At 34.8% G+C, this 18,603-nt stretch overlaps 1 protein-coding gene across 2 annotated transcripts in view; it reads left to right on the top strand.

The window, feature by feature from the left end:
- The window catches only part of herc4 (HECT and RLD domain containing E3 ubiquitin protein ligase 4), a 136,173-nt gene that overhangs the window by 92,313 nt on the left and 25,257 nt on the right, over nt 1-18,603 (top strand). Inside the window, exons 14-17 of one of the 2 annotated variants that reach the window (XM_039735133.1) lie at nt 4,137-4,309; nt 6,590-6,709; nt 13,756-13,776; nt 17,286-17,375. In XM_039735133.1, the coding sequence (XP_039591067.1) occupies nt 4,137-4,309; nt 6,590-6,709; nt 13,756-13,776; nt 17,286-17,375 (404 nt within the window). The remainder of the gene's footprint in view (nt 1-4,136; nt 4,310-6,589; nt 6,710-13,755; nt 13,777-17,285; nt 17,376-18,603) is intronic. The other variant, XM_039735140.1, reaches the window with a different exon arrangement.

Raw genomic sequence — 18,603 nt, 5'->3', positions numbered from 1 at the left:
TTAGTTACTTAATATGCTACAATTTCAAAAGAACACATTTCCAAGAGAGCTAATGCCTCTTCAGAAAACACTGTTCCATCTCTCAATTAAAAAAATAGAAAAATCTTCCTCTTCATAGGAGTGCGCACCAAAGGAGCAGAGGATGCCTGGGGGAGAAGAGAGACAAAGCAGTGAAACAAAAGGACAGCTGCTATACAGGCTTTTAAATTGTCGAAGCGCTCCGCGAGATGCAGATCACGCGGCACGGTGGCAGCAGCAGAAGCAAACCAGCAGCTGATCGAACAAAAAGGAGGTTAAAAAAAAAAAAAACTTTCTCATTGTATCACTGTTTAAAAGAGGGTTTTAGAGGAGCAACCGTGTCTACTTGGGGTGCGTTCATTCCCTCTCTTCACAACATGAGCGATAGAGACGCGAAGTAGCTGGCGTGTAGCACAGGCCTAGGGTTGGTGAGCGAAGTCCCCTAGTGAGTTATGCAGTAGATAAGGACAGTAAAGACTCGCAAATTTCTCTACATTTTTGCCTTTTGACTGCACTACTCTGTTGTTTTAGAACACTGAAAACAAAGACTTTTAAAAACACTGTGCAGAGCTGTATGCTTCTAAATATGTGGCATCAATGTTTTCATTTTGACAGCTAAACATGTGCTTTTCTGAAAATTATACTTTTCCTCAAACTCTGGTTGGTTCATGAATCTGTGGACAACAGTTACTGTTGTAGTGAAAAAAATCAGAGCTCCATGGCAATCAGAGTGTAAATAACTCAGCTGACATCCATTAATCAATGTTTATTACTTAAAGTGAATCTGTTCAGTAAGGAGGAGTGTATTCCACACAAAAATATTAACATGGCACTTAATGAAGTGGATGGGTGTAGAATGCAGCTCAGCTCACAATATTACAGGACAGATAGAGACACAAAAGCACAGTGCAGTAAAGAGAAGATATACTGTAAGACACTTGCACACGTTTATTTATGTATTTATCTCCTGTATGTATAGTTACATTTATTAGTGATGTTAGGTAAAAGGTGTACTCCAATTGCTGCATACTGCTTATGCAGTAATTGGTTATCTCACAAATGAACATAGAGCTAAACACTTTATTTTTGTGTACATGTTGATTTAACATTTGCTTTATTTATATACAATAACAAGATTACTGCCAATATACAGATGCTCAGTGTAAGCAAAGGTTTTTCGTGCATTCCAGTATGGACAGGAACACTTTTGAAAATAATGCAAAAACTACAGTGTGGACATAGCCTAAGTGTTCAGTTTAAAAATATTTTAAAAACTGTGATGATGACGGATGAGTATGTTCCCTGAATTGGAAAATTTAGAAGTTATGCTTAATGTGTCATTAACTTTTGTTCTACTTTGTCTATCCTGATGATGTTAAATTTTCATTCATTCATTTTAAATTTTTTCATTGTAACATAGTCTTCTGTTTAAGTTCAAATAAAAGGTGACTTTTTAATTTCTTAACCATTAGCCTGGATATCTCATTGAATGATAGGCTGAGTCCAAAATTAGGCTATTTCCATGCAACTGATTTTAAAGCTTTTATACTGGCTCACTTACAGTCTCATATATACAGTTACGTCCATAAATATTTGGACAGAGACAACTTTTTTCTAATTTTGGTTCTGTACATTACTACAATGAATTTTAAATGAAACAACTCAGATGCAGTTGAAGTGCAGACTTTCAGCTTTAATTCAGTGAGTTGAACAAAAAGATTGCATAAAAATGTGAGGCAACTAAAGCATTTTTTAACACAATCCCTTCATTTCAGGGGCTCAAAAGTAATTGGACAATTGAATCAAAGGCTATTTCATGGGCAGTTGTGGGCAAGTCTGTCGTTATGTCATTATCAATTAAGCAGATAAAAGGTCTGGAGTTGATCTGAGGTGTGGTGCTTGCATGTGGAAGATTTTGCTGTGAACAGACAACATGCGGTCAAAGGAGCTCACCATGCAGGTGCAAGAAGCTATCCTTAAGCTGCGAAAACAGAAAAAAAATGAGAAATTGCTACAATATTATGAGTGGCAAAATCTACAGTTTGGTACATCCTGAGAAAGAAAGCAAGCACTGGTGAACTCAGCAACGCAAAAAGACCTGGACTTCCACGGAAGACAACAGTGGTGGATGATTGCAGAATCATTTCCATGGTGAAGAGAAACCCCTTCACAACAGCCAACCAAGTGAACAACACTCTCCAGGGGGTAGGCGTATCGATATCCAAGCCTACCATAAAGAGAAGACTGCGTGATAGTAAATACAGAGGGTGCACTGCAAGGTGCAAGCCAATCATAAACCACAAGAATAGAAAGGCTAGATTGAACTTTGCTAAAGAACATCTAAAAAAGCCAGCACAGTTCTGGAAAAACATTCTTCAGACAGATGAAACCAAGATCAGCCTCTACCAGAATGATGGCAAGAAAAAAGTAAGGAGAAGGCATGGAACAGCTCATTATCCAAAGCATACCACATCATCTGTAAAACACGGTGGAGGCAGTGTGATGGCTTGGGCATGCATGGCTGCCAGTGGCACTGGGACACTAGTGTTTATTGATGATGTGACACAGGACAGAAGCAGCCGATTGAATTCTGAGGTTTTCAGAGACATACTGTCTGCTCAAATCCAGCTAAATGCAGTCAAATTGATTGGGCGGTGTTTCATGATACAGATGGACAATGACCCAAAGCAACCCAGGAGTTTATTAAAGCAGAGAAGTGGAAAATTCTTTAATGGCCAAGTCAGTCACCTGATCTTAACCCAGCTGAGCATGCATTTCACCTGTTGAAGACTAAACTTCGGACAGAAAAGCCCACAAACAAACAGCAACTGAAAGCTGCTGCAGTAAAGGCCTGGCAGAGCATTAAAAAAGAGGAAACACAGCATCTGGTGATGTCCATGAGTTCAAGACTTCAGGCTGTCATTGCCAGCAAAGGGTTTTCAACCAAGTATTAGAAATTAACATTTTATTTCCAGTTATTTAATTTGTCCAAATACTTTTGAGCCCTTGAAATGAAGGGATTGTGTTAAGTAAATGCTTTAGTTGCATCACATTTTTATGCAATCTTTTTGTTCAATCCACTGAATTAAAGCTGAAAGTCTGCATTTCAACTGCATCTGAGTTGTTTCATTTAAAATTCATTGTGGTAATTTACAGAACCAAAATTAGAAAAAAGTTGTCTCTGTCCAAATATTTATGGACCTAACTGTATTAATTAATTAAATTCTTGTTTTTTTTCTGCTAATCATTGGCAAACAGTAAGGTTTCCTTGGCAGTTACCTCAAGATATACTTAAATATCTGAAAAGCATATTTTACTAATGTAAAACAATTTATTGGTAACAGTAACTGGTCTGCTGATAGTTACGTTAAGATTTGAGCAGCCAGTTTTGGCTCCTTACCTATGATTTTCATTTGAATGTAAAACTTCTAATTTTTCTGAAAAATCTTTGTTGCCCACTGCAAAAATACTGGTTCTATGTAGCTGTGAGAGAAGAGTAATAACCACTGTGCTGCCCTACACCAAATCTTCCAAATAGAAACAATAATAACTAAAATGAATCTGTCCTAGAAAGGTTAAACAGATTCTGGCTGCTGCATGCTGAGTGCAGCATTGTGTGGTTTATACTACTAAACAGGTTCTAATATAGCAGATATACTTTGTTTGTAGAGCTTTTTATTAGTCTCTCACATATGTTTATAAACGGGTCTGCACATTTGGACACCCTAGCCAAATCAAACAAAAATAAAACTATTTGATAACATTGTATTTCCTTTTTTTTTTTTTTTTTGCTGCTCCACTTGACAAATGTCAATAGAATTTTGAACTTGGCTAGGGGTTTCCCAGCCTTTGCAGGGAACTGTAATTACAATATGATTGATATAATGTATGTATTAATACTGTACATTATTAACAAGTCTCACAATACAACGTATCAGTTGTTACTGGACTTCTATGTACTTCAGAGATTAAAGTAATTTATTATGTTTGATGATGCACTATGGTTACGACATTAAAAGTTCTCAGTAATCCAGAGCAGTGATTAAGTGATTGTATAATAATCATTATAAAAGTTCAGCAACAATATACGTGAAATTGTTGTTGGTTGTATTTAATAGAAAACTGGTGGTCGATGCTTGAACCTCCTGCTTTCCTAAGAATGGTTGAGTTGTACAAGGAAGTAGTCATGAGCCTTCTGAAAACGCAGAAGATTGGAATTCCTCATTCTGAGCAGCCCATCTTCAATAGGTTCCTACATGCTGCCTTGAAGGTCCTGGAGATATTTCACAGGGTGAGAGGCTACATCTGTGGGCCAAATTTCTTTAATTTTAAGGCTTACTTTTCTAAAAATCTTACTATTATAAACATGGTACACATTTTTTTGTTTTAGTGGAAGTGAATTTTGAATTTGACTGTGGCAGTAAACTGAGCTTCAGGTTGTAGATTTTTACATTTTGTTTAAAGAATTCTATATAAAATCTTCAATTTGTAATTACAAATTTACAGTATATTTGTTAATATCTGTGGTATTCATTATGGTCATAAGTTACTTTGGAACCTGAGCAGAACATAACTACATTTTGTTGACAACTGCATATTTTATATGACAGTTTTAATGAATAACAATTATTTACAAAGATTATCTGCTGCATTCAGAAGCTCTATCCTATTTACAGTTCAGATCCATCAATAACTACATATGACATTGCTCCAAAAAGGTTTGCAGTGCTTGTAAGTGGGAGATGCACATGCAGCTCACAGTTGGATTTAGCGAATCAACCAGATGGGCAGGATGTGCATTCCATGTATAGTGAAATATGAGGCTGACCTTCGATAAAAGGCACAATGTACAAAGTGACTGCATTGTGTTCACCTCAGTATATAAATGGTAAGAATTACAAATTACACCTTGGTACAAGGGCTTCAAAGTGCCTTTCAAAGGCAACAATCAACAATATTCTTCTTGTTCTTCATCAAGTACATGCCTGTTCATATGTTGCAATTTATCTCCAAAGACCAGTTTTATTCCAAGGTCATTTTATTTTGTTCATTCACATTTGAAAATACTTAAAACATTACATTTATACTAATCCACACACTTGTAAGGCAATTTAATAAATGAAAACAGTTTCTCTAGGCTGCAGTACCACAAAGATAAGTTCCTTGAGATGACCATATAAACTAAATAAATATATAGAAACATTTTTCCTACACTTTAAAAGCATATTCTTCATAGCTGTGTGTTATGCACACTTACCAAATTAAACCATAGTTTAAAATGTACACTTCTGCATGTGACTCTGTTTGCCTGATGGCATGATTTATACTGCTTGTAAAAAATAATTTCCATGTTAATATTAACGATGCTGCAAGATGAAAATATTTCTTTATATGCTTTTATTAGAGAACCACTGTTAATCAGAGAGTCAGTGTCCAGAGCAATAAAAAGCTGCCATCTGCCCTTCTGCTAAATTCTCTCCTATATTTTTCAGTTAACCTTGTGGTTCTTCAAATACAAAATCAGTCTAAAACAACTGTGTCTAATATCATTTTATATTCCACAGCTAGTATTTTATATAAGTCAAGGCATATGGAGAGTTTACTTTAAATGTCGCATTTCAGTGTTTTTAAAGTATTCCCACCTCCTTATATTTTATTTTGCAAACGCTTTTATTAACAGCAACTTAAAAATTCTGCCAATAAGTAAACAAAAAAAGTACAGTAAAAACAAAAAAAAAAAAACAGCTTCTGAAAGGTAAATAAAAAGTTCAGGGAGCCAGTGGTCTAAGAATAACAATACAGTATTAAGCAGGATTCTTTTCCTCCTTTTTATGTGCAGAAACAAAAATATAACACCTGTAACCTTGATACTTATTTCCTTTTGCCCTTGGTTTAGAATTGTGTGTCAAGCCAGTAGCCTCCAAAAGATGCTTGTTGTTTGAGGTAGCATTTCTGTTACTGAACACACTATTTAAAGTGTTGATTTCAAAGTTGTTAGAATAATAAAAGGAAATTCAGAAATATGGTAGTTTTTCCCATTATGTTTAATGAGAAAGGAACCCAGATTTTGTTTGCTAAGATAAATGCTTAACAGTTTTATTATGAAACAGCAGTCATACAAATATACTGTATTTCACTTTGGGAAGGCAAAAGCCTCAGTGTTTTCAAGATTAATACATGTATTATCTATTGCACTAGACAAGTAAACATGTTTAGTCTATTTTTCGTAAATTTTCTGTTTTCTATTTCCACTTGTTTTGGAACTGAAATCTCTCTTTAATTCTTCTTAGGTTTCTTAAATTCTCTAAGCCTTCTTTATTCCAACTCAAATGAACCAATTAAGATATTTCTATATTGCCTCATTATGACATGCATTCCTAAGATGCTTACAAAGGCACTTTCCCTCATATGAAAATTGCATGAGTTATTTCTAATAACATTTGAGGAATGATTTGTTTACCATTTGTATATAAGAATTTAGCCAGTAACTCTTGTTTTGTCTTCATTTCTTGCTGTTTCATACCTTGCAATAAAAGTTCTTCTGTTCATAGAATGTTTATTTTTTTAATAGGTTAATGAAAAAGCCTCACAAATCATCCAGTATGATAAATTCTATATTCATGAGCTGCAGAACCTTCTGGACATTAAAAATGATTACATAACGTGGATCCAGCAGCAGATGTATGGCATGGTATGTACAGTTTATTTAATTTAAAGAAGGAAAAAAAAAAAAAAAAATTTGCATCAAATACCTCATATATCCAACTTACTCAGTTTCACATCTTTAACATCCTGCTTTATAAATGCCTTTCCACCTGTTTTGGAACTGTCTCCTGTGGTAGGAATTACATTATTAATTAAAGAAAGAAACTAATCCTCTATTAGGTCAAGTTTGATAAACCCTTGAGAAACCTGGCAGGATAAAACATATCCATTTTGTCTGGAATTAGCACTCAACAAATGCTGAAGAGGGAGAATTCTTTACAGCAGTCTGATACAAGTTGATCAGAGTGGTCAAAGAAATAAGAGCAGAAGACCATTTTATGAACAACTGAATTTACATAATAGTGCTGGTTAAAATTTACATACTAGTTCTGGTTAATGCATATACATCACCTGACATTTACTCTGATTGGTTCATTGGCTTACACACCCAGATGACTTAGTAAATAAAAGTCTATTTTATCATTCTGTGTATGTGACAACTGTCCAGTTTTTTTGTTTACGTGGCATCTGCTGTTCTCTTAGTCATCTTTTAATTCATTTGTTGTTCAACACAAACCTTCTCCTCATACATCCTTGTCTTTGTTGTTCACTTGACCTTTGTCTGGTTTCCTGATATGCTTGGAACAGATTTGTGACATTTATTAACCATTTATACTTATACTATAATATACATTTTATATTTTAATATGAAATGTATACCAAATAATTAATATACATACATACTGTTTATATATATATACTTTTTTAAAAACATGCTTATATTAAGTTAAAAAGTGTACTAAAAAGTAAAACATAATTCTCTTGTACAGACAACAGACACGGCTCCTTTTTTCGGCAAAAGTTCTTCTGTGTCATCATGTTCAACTTTGTCGTTTGCTACAGCTTCAGTTTCAGAATACTAACGTGTGTACTCTGTTGCATGTGTGTTTAGCGGTGTAGCAGTGAAAAAGGTCCCCCCATAAACAGTTTCCCGCTGCGCCATGTTTCAAATGTTGTTTAGGTTATTTAAATCGGTCTTGCAGTATAAGAAAAATCCATATCAAAACAAAAATAAAAAACAGTTTTCGTTATGAACCAGTATTCCTCCCAGCACTAACACCACATTTTGCTATCCCTGAAACACTCTGTTTTCCCTATCACCTCTGTACAGTGGAGGCTTTTCTCACTTGATATGGGTCTAGTGCTAGAAATCTTTGAGATTTTTCTCATATGGTTTCTGAAAGCCCCTTTTCTACAACATGTTTTTTATAGAATTCAGTGCTTCCTGAAATAATGGGTAACTTGTTTCTGCATTGAGAAGTAGTGTTGTGTTGCATAGATGGTCAAGAGCTAGATTGTTCCTGACTGGTGACATGGGGAATGTTTAAATCCTTTTAGCTTTTCCACACATTATTGAGCATCCAGGAGACAGTCTGCTTCAGATGTCACTGCTCGTTATTCCATCGTGCCTTAATATGTTACCTAAGTAGGTGAAAGTGTCAGTCATGGAAAGATCTTCTCCATTTATCTTAAAAGGTGTCAACCTGTCTACTTTGAGTGTCATAACATCCATCTTAGACTGTCCGATCTACAGTGGTGTGAAAAACTATTTGCCCCCTTCCTGATTTCTTATTCTTTTGCATGTTTGTCACACAAAATGTTTCTGATCATCAAACACATTTAACCATTAGTCAAATATAACACAAGTAAACACAAAATGCAGTTTTTAAATGATGGTTTTTATTATTTAGGAGAAAAAATCCAAACCTACATGGCCCTGTGTGAAAAAGGAATTGCCCCTTGTTAAAAAATAACCTAACTGTGGTGTATCACACCTGAGTTCAATTTCCATAGCCACCCCCAGGCCTGATTACTGCCACACCTGTTTCAATAAAGAAATCACTTAAATAGGAGCTGCCTGACACAGAGAAGTAGACCAAAAGCACCTCAAAAGCTAGACATCATGCCAAGATCCAAAGAAATTCAGGAACAAATGAGAACAGAAGTAATTGAGATCTATCAGTCTGGTAAAGGTTATAAAGCCATTTCTAAAGCTTTGGGACTCCAGCGAACCACAGTGAGAGCCATTATCCACAAATGGCAAAAACATGGAACAGTGGTGAACCTTCCGAGGAGTGGCCGGCCAACCAAAATTACCCCAAGAGCGCAGAGACGACTCATCCGAGAGGTCACAAAAGACCCCAGGACAACGTCTAAAGAACTGCAGGCCTCACTTGCCTCAATTAAGGTCAGTGTTCACGACTCCACCATAAGAAAGAGACTGGGTAAAAATGGCCTGCATGGCAGATTTCCAAGACGCAAACCACTGTTAAGCAAAAGAACATTAGGGCTCGTCTCAATTTTGCTAAGAAACATCTCAATGATTGCCAAGACTTTTGGGAAAATATCTTGTGGACTGATGAGACAAAAGTTGAACTTTTTGGAAGGCAAATGTCCCGTTACATCTGGCGTAAAAGGAACACAGCATTTCAGAAAAGAACATCATACCAACAGTAAAATATGGTGGTGGTAGTGTGATGGTCTGGGGTTGTTTTGCTGCTTCAGGACCTGTAAGGCTTGCTGTGATAGATGGAACCATGAATTCTAATGTCTACCAAAAAATCCTGAAGGAGAATGTCCGGCTATCTGTTCGTCAACTCAAGCTAAAGCGATCTTGGGTGCTGCAACAGGACAATGACCCAAAACACACCAGCAAATCCACCTCTGAATGGCTGAAGAAAAACAAAATGAAGACTTTGGAGTGGTCTAGTCAAAGTCCTGACCTGAATCCAATTGAGATGCTATGGCATGACCTTAAAAAGGCGGTTCATGCTAGAAAACCCTCAAATAAAGCTGAATTACAACAATTCTGCAAAGATGAGTGGGCCAAAATTCCTCCAGAGCACTGTAAAAGACTCATTGCAAGTTATCGCAAACGCTTGATTGCAGTTATTGCTGCTAATGGTGGCCCAACCAGTTATTAGGTTCAGGGGGCAATTACTTTTTCACACAGGGCCATGTAGGTTTGGATTTTTTTTTCTTCCTAAATAATAAAAACCATCATTTAAAAACTGCATTTTGTGTTTACATGTGTTATATTTGACTAATGGTTAAATGTGTTTGATGATCAGAAACATTTTGTGTGACAAGCATGGAAAGAATAAGAAATCAGGAAGGGGGCAAATAGTTTTTCACACCACTGTATAATCTCACATTTCATGCAGTTTTTTTATCTTGCATTTGGTGGTAAATTTGTGACAGTAAAGTAGTGTCATCAGAGAAGTCAAGGTCCCCACAAGTGTGAAGAAGAGTGTCCTTCAGCAGCCACTTATCTTAGTCTTAATCCATATGCTGTATTACCCAATCGATGACCAGGGTGAAAAGTAAGGCAGACATCACACAACCTTGCCTAACTGCTTCCCAAAATATGTGAATATGTTTTGTGATATGCCATATGCTCTTAGAATGCACCAGAGGCTGCCTCTGTCAATGCTGTCAGAAGCTTCTGAAAGTCGATGAAATTTATGAACAGCTGCTTCTGCCCCTATATGTATTGCTCAATAACATTTCTTAGTGCAAAGATCTGATTAGTACTCCCCCTTCCTTTGCAGAAAGAACAGCTTGTCAATTCCTTAATTGCTTGTCAGCTACCTCAGAGATTTGTTGGATGATGATCTTCACTAAGGTTTTACTTGGAATAGACAAGATGATAATACCATGCCACTTATTGCAGTCATTGAGTGTTCCTTTTTTTTTTTTTTTTTTTTTAGTAGTTATGCATTATTCAATAACGTCGTAATGTTATTTATAAAAGCAGCACATTCACATGTAGCTATAAGTTCATTATTGATAGCACTGAAATATAGGCTTCTCCCAAATTACAAACTATCTACTTAAGAAAATTTGCATAATGGAGTCTGAGATGATTTTTAAATGTACATCAGTAATGCCAGCACATAATCATTTTGCAATCATTCCTAGAATACCTTGCTGCATTTTGTACAATGTAGTGTGGCTAGATGTTTGGGGTAGGACAGGATGCTGGTGATAGGCAATCACAGTCTCCGTCACTAAAGCTGCCCTCAGAGATTGTAGTTCAGTCAGCTATACACGTGTGTTATTTGAATTTGTCTTTACATTTTCCTGAGCGTCATGGTTCTAGAAAAGACTGTGAAAAAGTTCTAAAAAAAATCAAAAAGGCCATTCCCTTGAATGTGAAACATGAAGTGATAAAGCATATTGAAACAGTATTTAATCAAGTATAATGCCTTACTAGGTTTTGTGTGAAAGAAGTAATCCTTTTGATGTTATTTGAACAGAAATTAGGTCCTGAAATGCTTACAGGTGTTCAGGTTAAATTAATGGTAATTAACAGATTAGCTTTGAAAAGTGGGGGGATACCTGTGTCCCATTTTGTCTGAAGCTTATTCAGAAATAGTTTTTCACATTTCCTCCTGCTATGTTTTTAATGCACTTTAAGAAAGTTGCTGACATGAGGTTTTTTTCTCAGTTATATAAAAAAAACTTTCATTTGGACTCTTAGCTTTGTTTGTCCTTTTAGTTTTTTTTCCCCCCAGTTGCTGATTCATTTTAGTCCCTGGAGGTTTGGTCTGTTCACTTTGGAACTACACCTAATATTGTTGTATCCTCATTACAGAGCCTAATGTAGTAAAACAGAGACTTTTTGACATGATGATCAAACCTGAATCTATATATAGTAATCCAAATTTGTCCACACTGGTTTCTGTACTATACAGTTTTTGCTTTGTCCTTTGATCAGTAGGACTTAATTCTGAATTCAGCTTTAAGTAATACTGGTGTCACATGGTTCCAGCAACGTTTTTAGCCAGTTCATTTTTTATCTGATATTCAGCTAAAATCCATTTCGTAGAATCAGAATAAATGATTGTTTGAATTTGCAGTGTAATAATGAGAAAGTTGAAAATTTAATTTTGAATATTCCCTCTTGTTTAGCACCAAACAAAAAAGTGTTTTTTTTCTCGGTTTCTTTTTCTAATGAAAATTATACTCGTTTTCTGTTTGTTGCTGAAAATAATATTATAGAAATAAACGGCAGTTTTTTTTGTTAATTTTGGTGTTCTGCAAATATACAGACTAGTAATTTTTGTCTGTATTCCACATTTAATTTCCTCTTTTAAAATGCTTCATTAACTGCCTTACCACTTAATGTAGTTCAGTCTATATGTATTTTTTTCTTTTCTTTATTTCGCCTTATACAATTTCTCTTATTAGGAATTTGTTAGTTTTCGTATATCCCTTGGGGTCAGAGCACAGGGTCAGCCATTGTACAGCGCCTCTGGAGGGTGAATTGAAGGTTAAGGGCCTTGTTCCAGGGCCCAGCAGAGTAGGATCTCTTTTGGCAGTGACAGGGATTCGAACCGGCAACCTTTGTGATACCAGCACTGATCCTTAGCCTCCGAGCCACCTCTCCACCATATGTTTTTTTTCATGTGTCCAGGACATGACTTATTCAACATATAGTTGAAAAATAATTCTCTCTTTCCCCAGATATATTGTAGAGGGATAAAAAATTGTCTTGAGTGTAAGCTTCAGCATTATTTCACAGAAACAAGTTGTCACTGCACCAGCTAAATCAAAACGTTTTTAGATCTTAAGAACTAAGCTATTTTTTGACCTTGAAAATGTATTGCTATGATAAAGATTATTCTGTTTTTAAAACTGCCTTCATTGTTTGAGCTATAACTTTTGAGCTGCATTACTCAAGTTACAGTAGTTTAGTATGAATTGATCCTTTCAAAATGTAGCATGGTTTTGGCTAATTACAAACTTATGAGTTAAATACAGAATGAGATTCTAAGAGCTGGAATAGTAGTTGGAATAGTTATCAGTCATGCATTCCTTTCAGACTGTTCACTTGTCTTTCTTTTTCCCAGAGCATAACTTTGTTTTGCTTTGATTTTTAAATGTATGATGAAGATGTAAGTGGACCAGCTTTGTGTCTTTAGCCTAAAAGAAAAAAAATACACTTTCTATATCTTTTTCTTTTAGATTTTAGGCACTTTTAAGTTTTCATCCAAAACATAAAAGAAAAAAAAATTTTTAGCCCTGTATTTCAAAATTTTATAATTAGAGCAGTAATTTGTGGTTTTTACTTTTTGAATTTTATCAAGAACTAAAGTATTTGAATTTTAAATTAAGATGCTAAAAATGTATTACAGTTTCAATACAAAGTGACAGAGTAAAAAAAATCTTATTTTTGAAATCTTTATGCTATGATAAAATGAGTACTTTGAAAACTTTAAAATTTTCTATATTTCTATACTCTAGCCATGAAGAATAGTAAAATTAGCTAGTTATGTGCACAAGTACTTCCTTTGATCATTTTACCTGCCATTCCAATTCATAATTAGCCTCCTGTACAATATTAAACATTGCTTTGTTTTCATTTGTGCAGGTGATTTCATTGATGTCGCCTCATTTTCTCAACTTTAGTGCCTTTAAAAACCAGTATAAATGAACCCACATACAAACATATATAGTGTAGTCATTTTTTACCTGAAGGGTTATTTTAAGAGTGATTTTTTTATATTAATTACCCTTTAAACCTCCTACTGATTAATTTAAAAATAATCTGTTGAGTTATCTAATGATTTTGTTGTAGTTTTAAATCTCTTTAGTAAGATTCTTCCTTTCTACATAGCCGAGAGGTGGTTATGGCAGTTGCGTTTCTTGAATCTTGGGATCTTTTTTGTTTACACTTATTCTGACATCAAGTTAGTGTAGATATTTTGTACTTTGTGAAAGTCTTTACTATCTACTTTCAAAAAATACTTTAGTAAGCTGTACTGTACGTTTTAAACATTTTTGACAGTTTTATTGTTCATTTATTTATATTAATGAACTTTTGGGGGAATGGAAGTACACTCCCTTTTAAAATTTGATCTAGTGCCTTCTTGCTCAACCATCATTTGGTAAATCAGAGAATGTCGGCACTAATGCTGCTTTTTTTCTCCTTTTCTGATTGTCTTCTTTTCTGCTGCCTTGTTGTAGGATCTCAACCATGGACTGGAGGTAAGCGTAGACTCAGAGACAAGTATTGATATAAATTCTCTTAAACATTTTTAACAATCAGGTTGTCTAATTTTGGGCCCCAGCAAAAATGTATAATATAACCTCTGGAATAAATGTATTAAATTACATAGCATTTTATTTGTTTTATAGCTCAGTTTGCTTATGGTGTGTATTTCAAATTATTCTGAGCTTTGCTAGCACTATTCCAAAGTTCCCTCTGTGAAAAACATGTTTTAAAGTACAAAGAAGTAAAAAATTGTCAGATCAAGTAAGTATGATACATTTGATGAGACAGTGAGCACATTTGAAATCTGAACTAAGTTAAATTTTGCATTCCTTTGCTACATCTTATCCTTTTCCGTAGTCTGCATGTATTCTGCTCTTCTAATGCACATTTTTCCATGATGTCAGGAATTTGAATTGGATGTAGTTGGATTTGTATTTGCATTATCCACCTTGATTAATGTTGTATTACTAGATTCCAGGACACCTAATTCTTACGAATTTCATGAGTATATGCAAGGTGATCAGGCTGTCTGTAACTTTAATATGAATAGTCATGGTACAAAACTATCAAAATATTCTTAAACTACAATAAACAGTGAACAGGAGGCTTAAAGTTTAGTCACAAAGTAGAGCAGTGTTGAGATATGAACATTAACTCTACTAGTTTCAAGCCTAACTATTGAGTTACTATAAGTATTACATGGATACAAACTGAAAATAGAATAGCTAAAGTTCATAAAAAATTCTAATGCTGTTTCTCTTGTGTTCGTTTTACATTAAATTAATTTTATATTTAAATGTTAGTATAAATACAATGTGGCATGGTGGCGCAGTGGGTAGCGCTGCTGCCTCACAGTTAGGAGACCTGGGTTCGCTTCCCGGATCCTCCCTGCGTGGAGTGCGTAGGTTTCCTCCGAGACTCCGGTTTCCTCCCAAGACATGCAGGTTAGGTGCATTGGCGATTCTAAATTGTCCCTAGTGTGTGCTTGGTGTGTATGTGCCCTGTGGTGCGCTGGCACCCTTCCCAGGGTTTGTTTCCTGCCTTGCACCCTGTGTTGGCTGGGATTGGCTCCAGCAGACCCCCGTGACCCTGTAGTTAGGATATAGCGGGTTGGATAATGGATGGATAAATACAGTGCATTTAGAAAGTACTCTTGACTTCTTCACTTTTTTCATATTATGTTACAGCCTTATGCTACAATATTAAGCCACATTCAATGTCCCAGAATTACAAATTGAACATTGGATTTTGGGAAGTTTTGCAAATTAAAAATAGAAAAATCTGAAATATCGCATAAATTTAATATATGAAATCACATTCAGACATTTTACTCAGTATGCAGTTGAATTCCATTTGGTAACAATGCCAGCTTGGAGTCTTCTTGGTTGTGACATAACAAGGTTCACATATCTGGATTTTTGGATTTTCTGCTATTCTTCTCTGCAAATCCTCTCAATTTCTGTCATGTTGGATGGAGACCATTTGTAGACAACTTTTTTAATGTCTCTCCAGAGATGTTTGATTGGATTCAAGTTCTGGCTGTAAGTAGGCAACTCAAGGACATTTCCAGAATTGTCCATGTGCCGTTCCTGTGTTGTGTTTGCTTTATGTTTGGAGTTATTGTCCTATTGGAAGGCTAACATTTGGTGCAGTCTGATGTCCAGAGTGCTCTGGAGCAGCTTTTCAATAAGAATATCTTTGTACATTATTCCTTCAGCTTTACGTAGACCCTGACTAGTTTCTGAGTCCCTGCCGCTGACGGACAACCCCACAGCATGATACTTCCATAACCATGCTTCTGTTTTGTTTCAGGCAGGATTCCTACCTTAGCTGGTGCTCAAATCCTTGTTTTATGTCTCTGTTTATATTAATGTTACATTTTCTTATTATATACTGTATTTTGTATGCCTGTGTTATGTTCCTTGTGGTTTTGTGGGTGGTTCCCAAGTGGAATACCACATGCCTATCACTAGAATGGACTGTCAGCCCTATGAAGGCGGGGCAACCCACAGTCCCTTGTGGTGCATTCAATTGTGCTTTGGAGTGGCGAGTTCTTGGATTTGTGATTATTTTTTGTTCTTTGTGAATTTATTTTTATTTTTTTTTAACCTCTTTGCTTTGTATTTTGACTAATTATTTGGATTTATCTTCGGGACTTTGCTTTTTTTAAAGACATTGATTTCTGTGTCTTCATGCTTCTCGGAGCTTTATAATAATAAATCTTTTATGTATGAATATTCTATTCAGCCTACTTTGTTACAGTCGGGTTTTGATGGGTTTTCCACTTATGGTGGGCATTTTTCGATCTGTTTGGGGCTTATGTGCTTTGGAACACTTATGCTTCACAACAATTTCACTGTTGGAATGATCTCAATAATCTCAATAATGATCAATAGAATGGGATGAATTTGAGCTAAATTTCAAGTGTCATAACAGATACTTCAGCTAATCTATTTCACATGTATATTTTTAATAAACTTAAAAAACTTAGTAAAATCCTGTTTTCACTTTGTCATTGTGGCATACTGAGTGCTGCTTAATAAGGGGGGAAATTAATTTAAGCAATTTTAGTGCAAGGCCCTCAATGTAACAATGTCCAAAAAGTAAAGGGTCGGAATACTTCACTCTGGTATTACCTATGCAATTCTTCATTTTATAAACATAATAAAAAGTTTCAATAACCAACCAACCTCATCTCATAAAGTTATTTTTTCTGGAAACGGATTGACACAGTTTAAGTCATTATTTTAGTTAGTAGTATGATCATCTTTTTGTGTAATGCTGTGTTGGCTCTCTTTCTTCTTTTTTATTTAATGATGTTTATGTATAATTGCACTCTGCACCTAGCGTGACTTTAATTTAAAAAAACAGCCAGATATACTAGATATTTTTGTGTTAAAGTATATAATGTTATTTTGGAATGTGATAAAGTGAATATTTTTTTTGTAGAGAAGTTCATTATTAACATGCAAAAGGTTTTGGTTAAGAACAACATTACAGTATTATGGTTCAAAATTTTATAACCTCTGACATATTTTTTGTTATATATTTCATTAACACTTTTATCCATGGTGATCTACAAGATCAGGAACACATATTTGTAGATTTTCTTTAGGAGCATAGGCAAATTAAGTGACTCATTCATAACCACACTGTGAGGCAGAACTTAGACTTTAATGAGCAGCCTTCTTGATTAAAGCCTGGTATCTTACCCACTACACCATACTTCCCCTTTCTGTAGCTTTCTTTATTGTGCTTTGCACAGTATTACATCCCTTGTCTCTTCAAAATGTTTTCTTTCATTCATAGTTAAGCAAGTTGCAAAACGGTATTCCATTTGTATGTCGTGTTTTGTAGACCTTTATCTCTGCATAAGTTAGTCTCTTTTATTTTTCTGTCATTGAATACCAGAAGCAGATGATATAGCATTGCCTTTTTATTTAACTGTTTTTGTTTGCTGACTTTTGTACGGCTGAATTAACCATTTCACTGATGTTTTTAGATGCCGGTTACAATTTGCACATATCCTTTTGTCTTTGATGCCCAAGCTAAAACCACTTTGTTGCAGACAGATGCTGTTTTCCAAATGCAGGTAAGTTTGTTTTCTATTTTTACTTGAACTTGAGAACATCTGCTAAACCTGTCCATCTCACTTTTGACTGACTTTTCTTTTTTGTTTTTACCAATGTAATATCGCATAAAGTGTACATACTTTAGTAATTCTTATATACAATATAGTACTTTGCATTATGTACAATATTGTACTTTGCATTTGCATCTACAGACATTCTCATGGGGTGTCACTTAATATTAAAAGTGTTCAAACTCTGTCATGGGGAGGCATGTGGCTGCAGGTTTTTCTCAAACCAGTTTCACAGTTATTGGTCATTTTACCTATAACTGATATAATTTAATTAGCTGTTTTTTTCTCTTTGCATTATTCTTCATTCAGAAAATGACAGAAGTTTGATATTTATACTACATTTAGAAATATTTGTATTTTTGCTATTGCTTTAAATGCCTAACTTTCTTATTGGTCTTTTTTGGACTAGTTCACTCCCTTAATTGACAAATAATAGCACAAAGACACCCCACCAAATGACACTGAATGCTAAAAGGCTGCAACCACTTCAGCGTCAGGCTTGCTAATGTGGTCATCAATAAATAACAGATTAAATAACTAGAACATCTGGAAAAGAGGAAATTAAATTATGATAACAATGAAAATGCTAAAAACCAAGTTAAAAAAAACCCACTAAATTATCCCTATGTAATATACATAAATGCTTTATTGTATTCTAATAAAAACACACTTTTACATATTTTATACTACAACTATATTGTAATTATGGTGTATGTTATATTTTCTGCATTTACCCAAAAACATAGAAATTGGGAAATAGCAGCTTGCTTAATTAGGAGGAGATGATTGGAATAAAATTCTACAGCCTCAAGGGGACCCCCGTCCAGCTCTGATATTGAGAACCACTGTCATAAAGTAATACTTGTTGTACTTGGTTGAGAAAACTGGAAAATAAAGATGTTGTAATGTATGTTGCCATTTATCATCTGTATTGAATTTAATGTGATTAATATTTACATTTTTCCCTTCAGCTGATATATGTTAAATGTTAACAAAAAATCTGATTTTTATTTATTTTGTTATTTCTTACAAAGACTTGAAGGCATAAGTTCCGTTTGAGTAATGCAAAAAATGTAATGTAATTGATCATGTTTCATAAATCGAGAAAAAATATAAATAAATAAGCATGGCATTCTTATACAGTGGTACCTCGGTATACGTCTGCTTTGGAATAAGT

Source organism: Polypterus senegalus, chromosome 1 (genome assembly GCF_016835505.1).
Source record: "Polypterus senegalus isolate Bchr_013 chromosome 1, ASM1683550v1, whole genome shotgun sequence".
Classification (NCBI taxonomy): Eukaryota; Metazoa; Chordata; class Cladistia; order Polypteriformes; family Polypteridae; genus Polypterus; species Polypterus senegalus.
The sequence above is the reverse complement of the archived record's forward strand: the minus strand, read 5'-3'. Positions and strand labels throughout refer to the sequence as shown.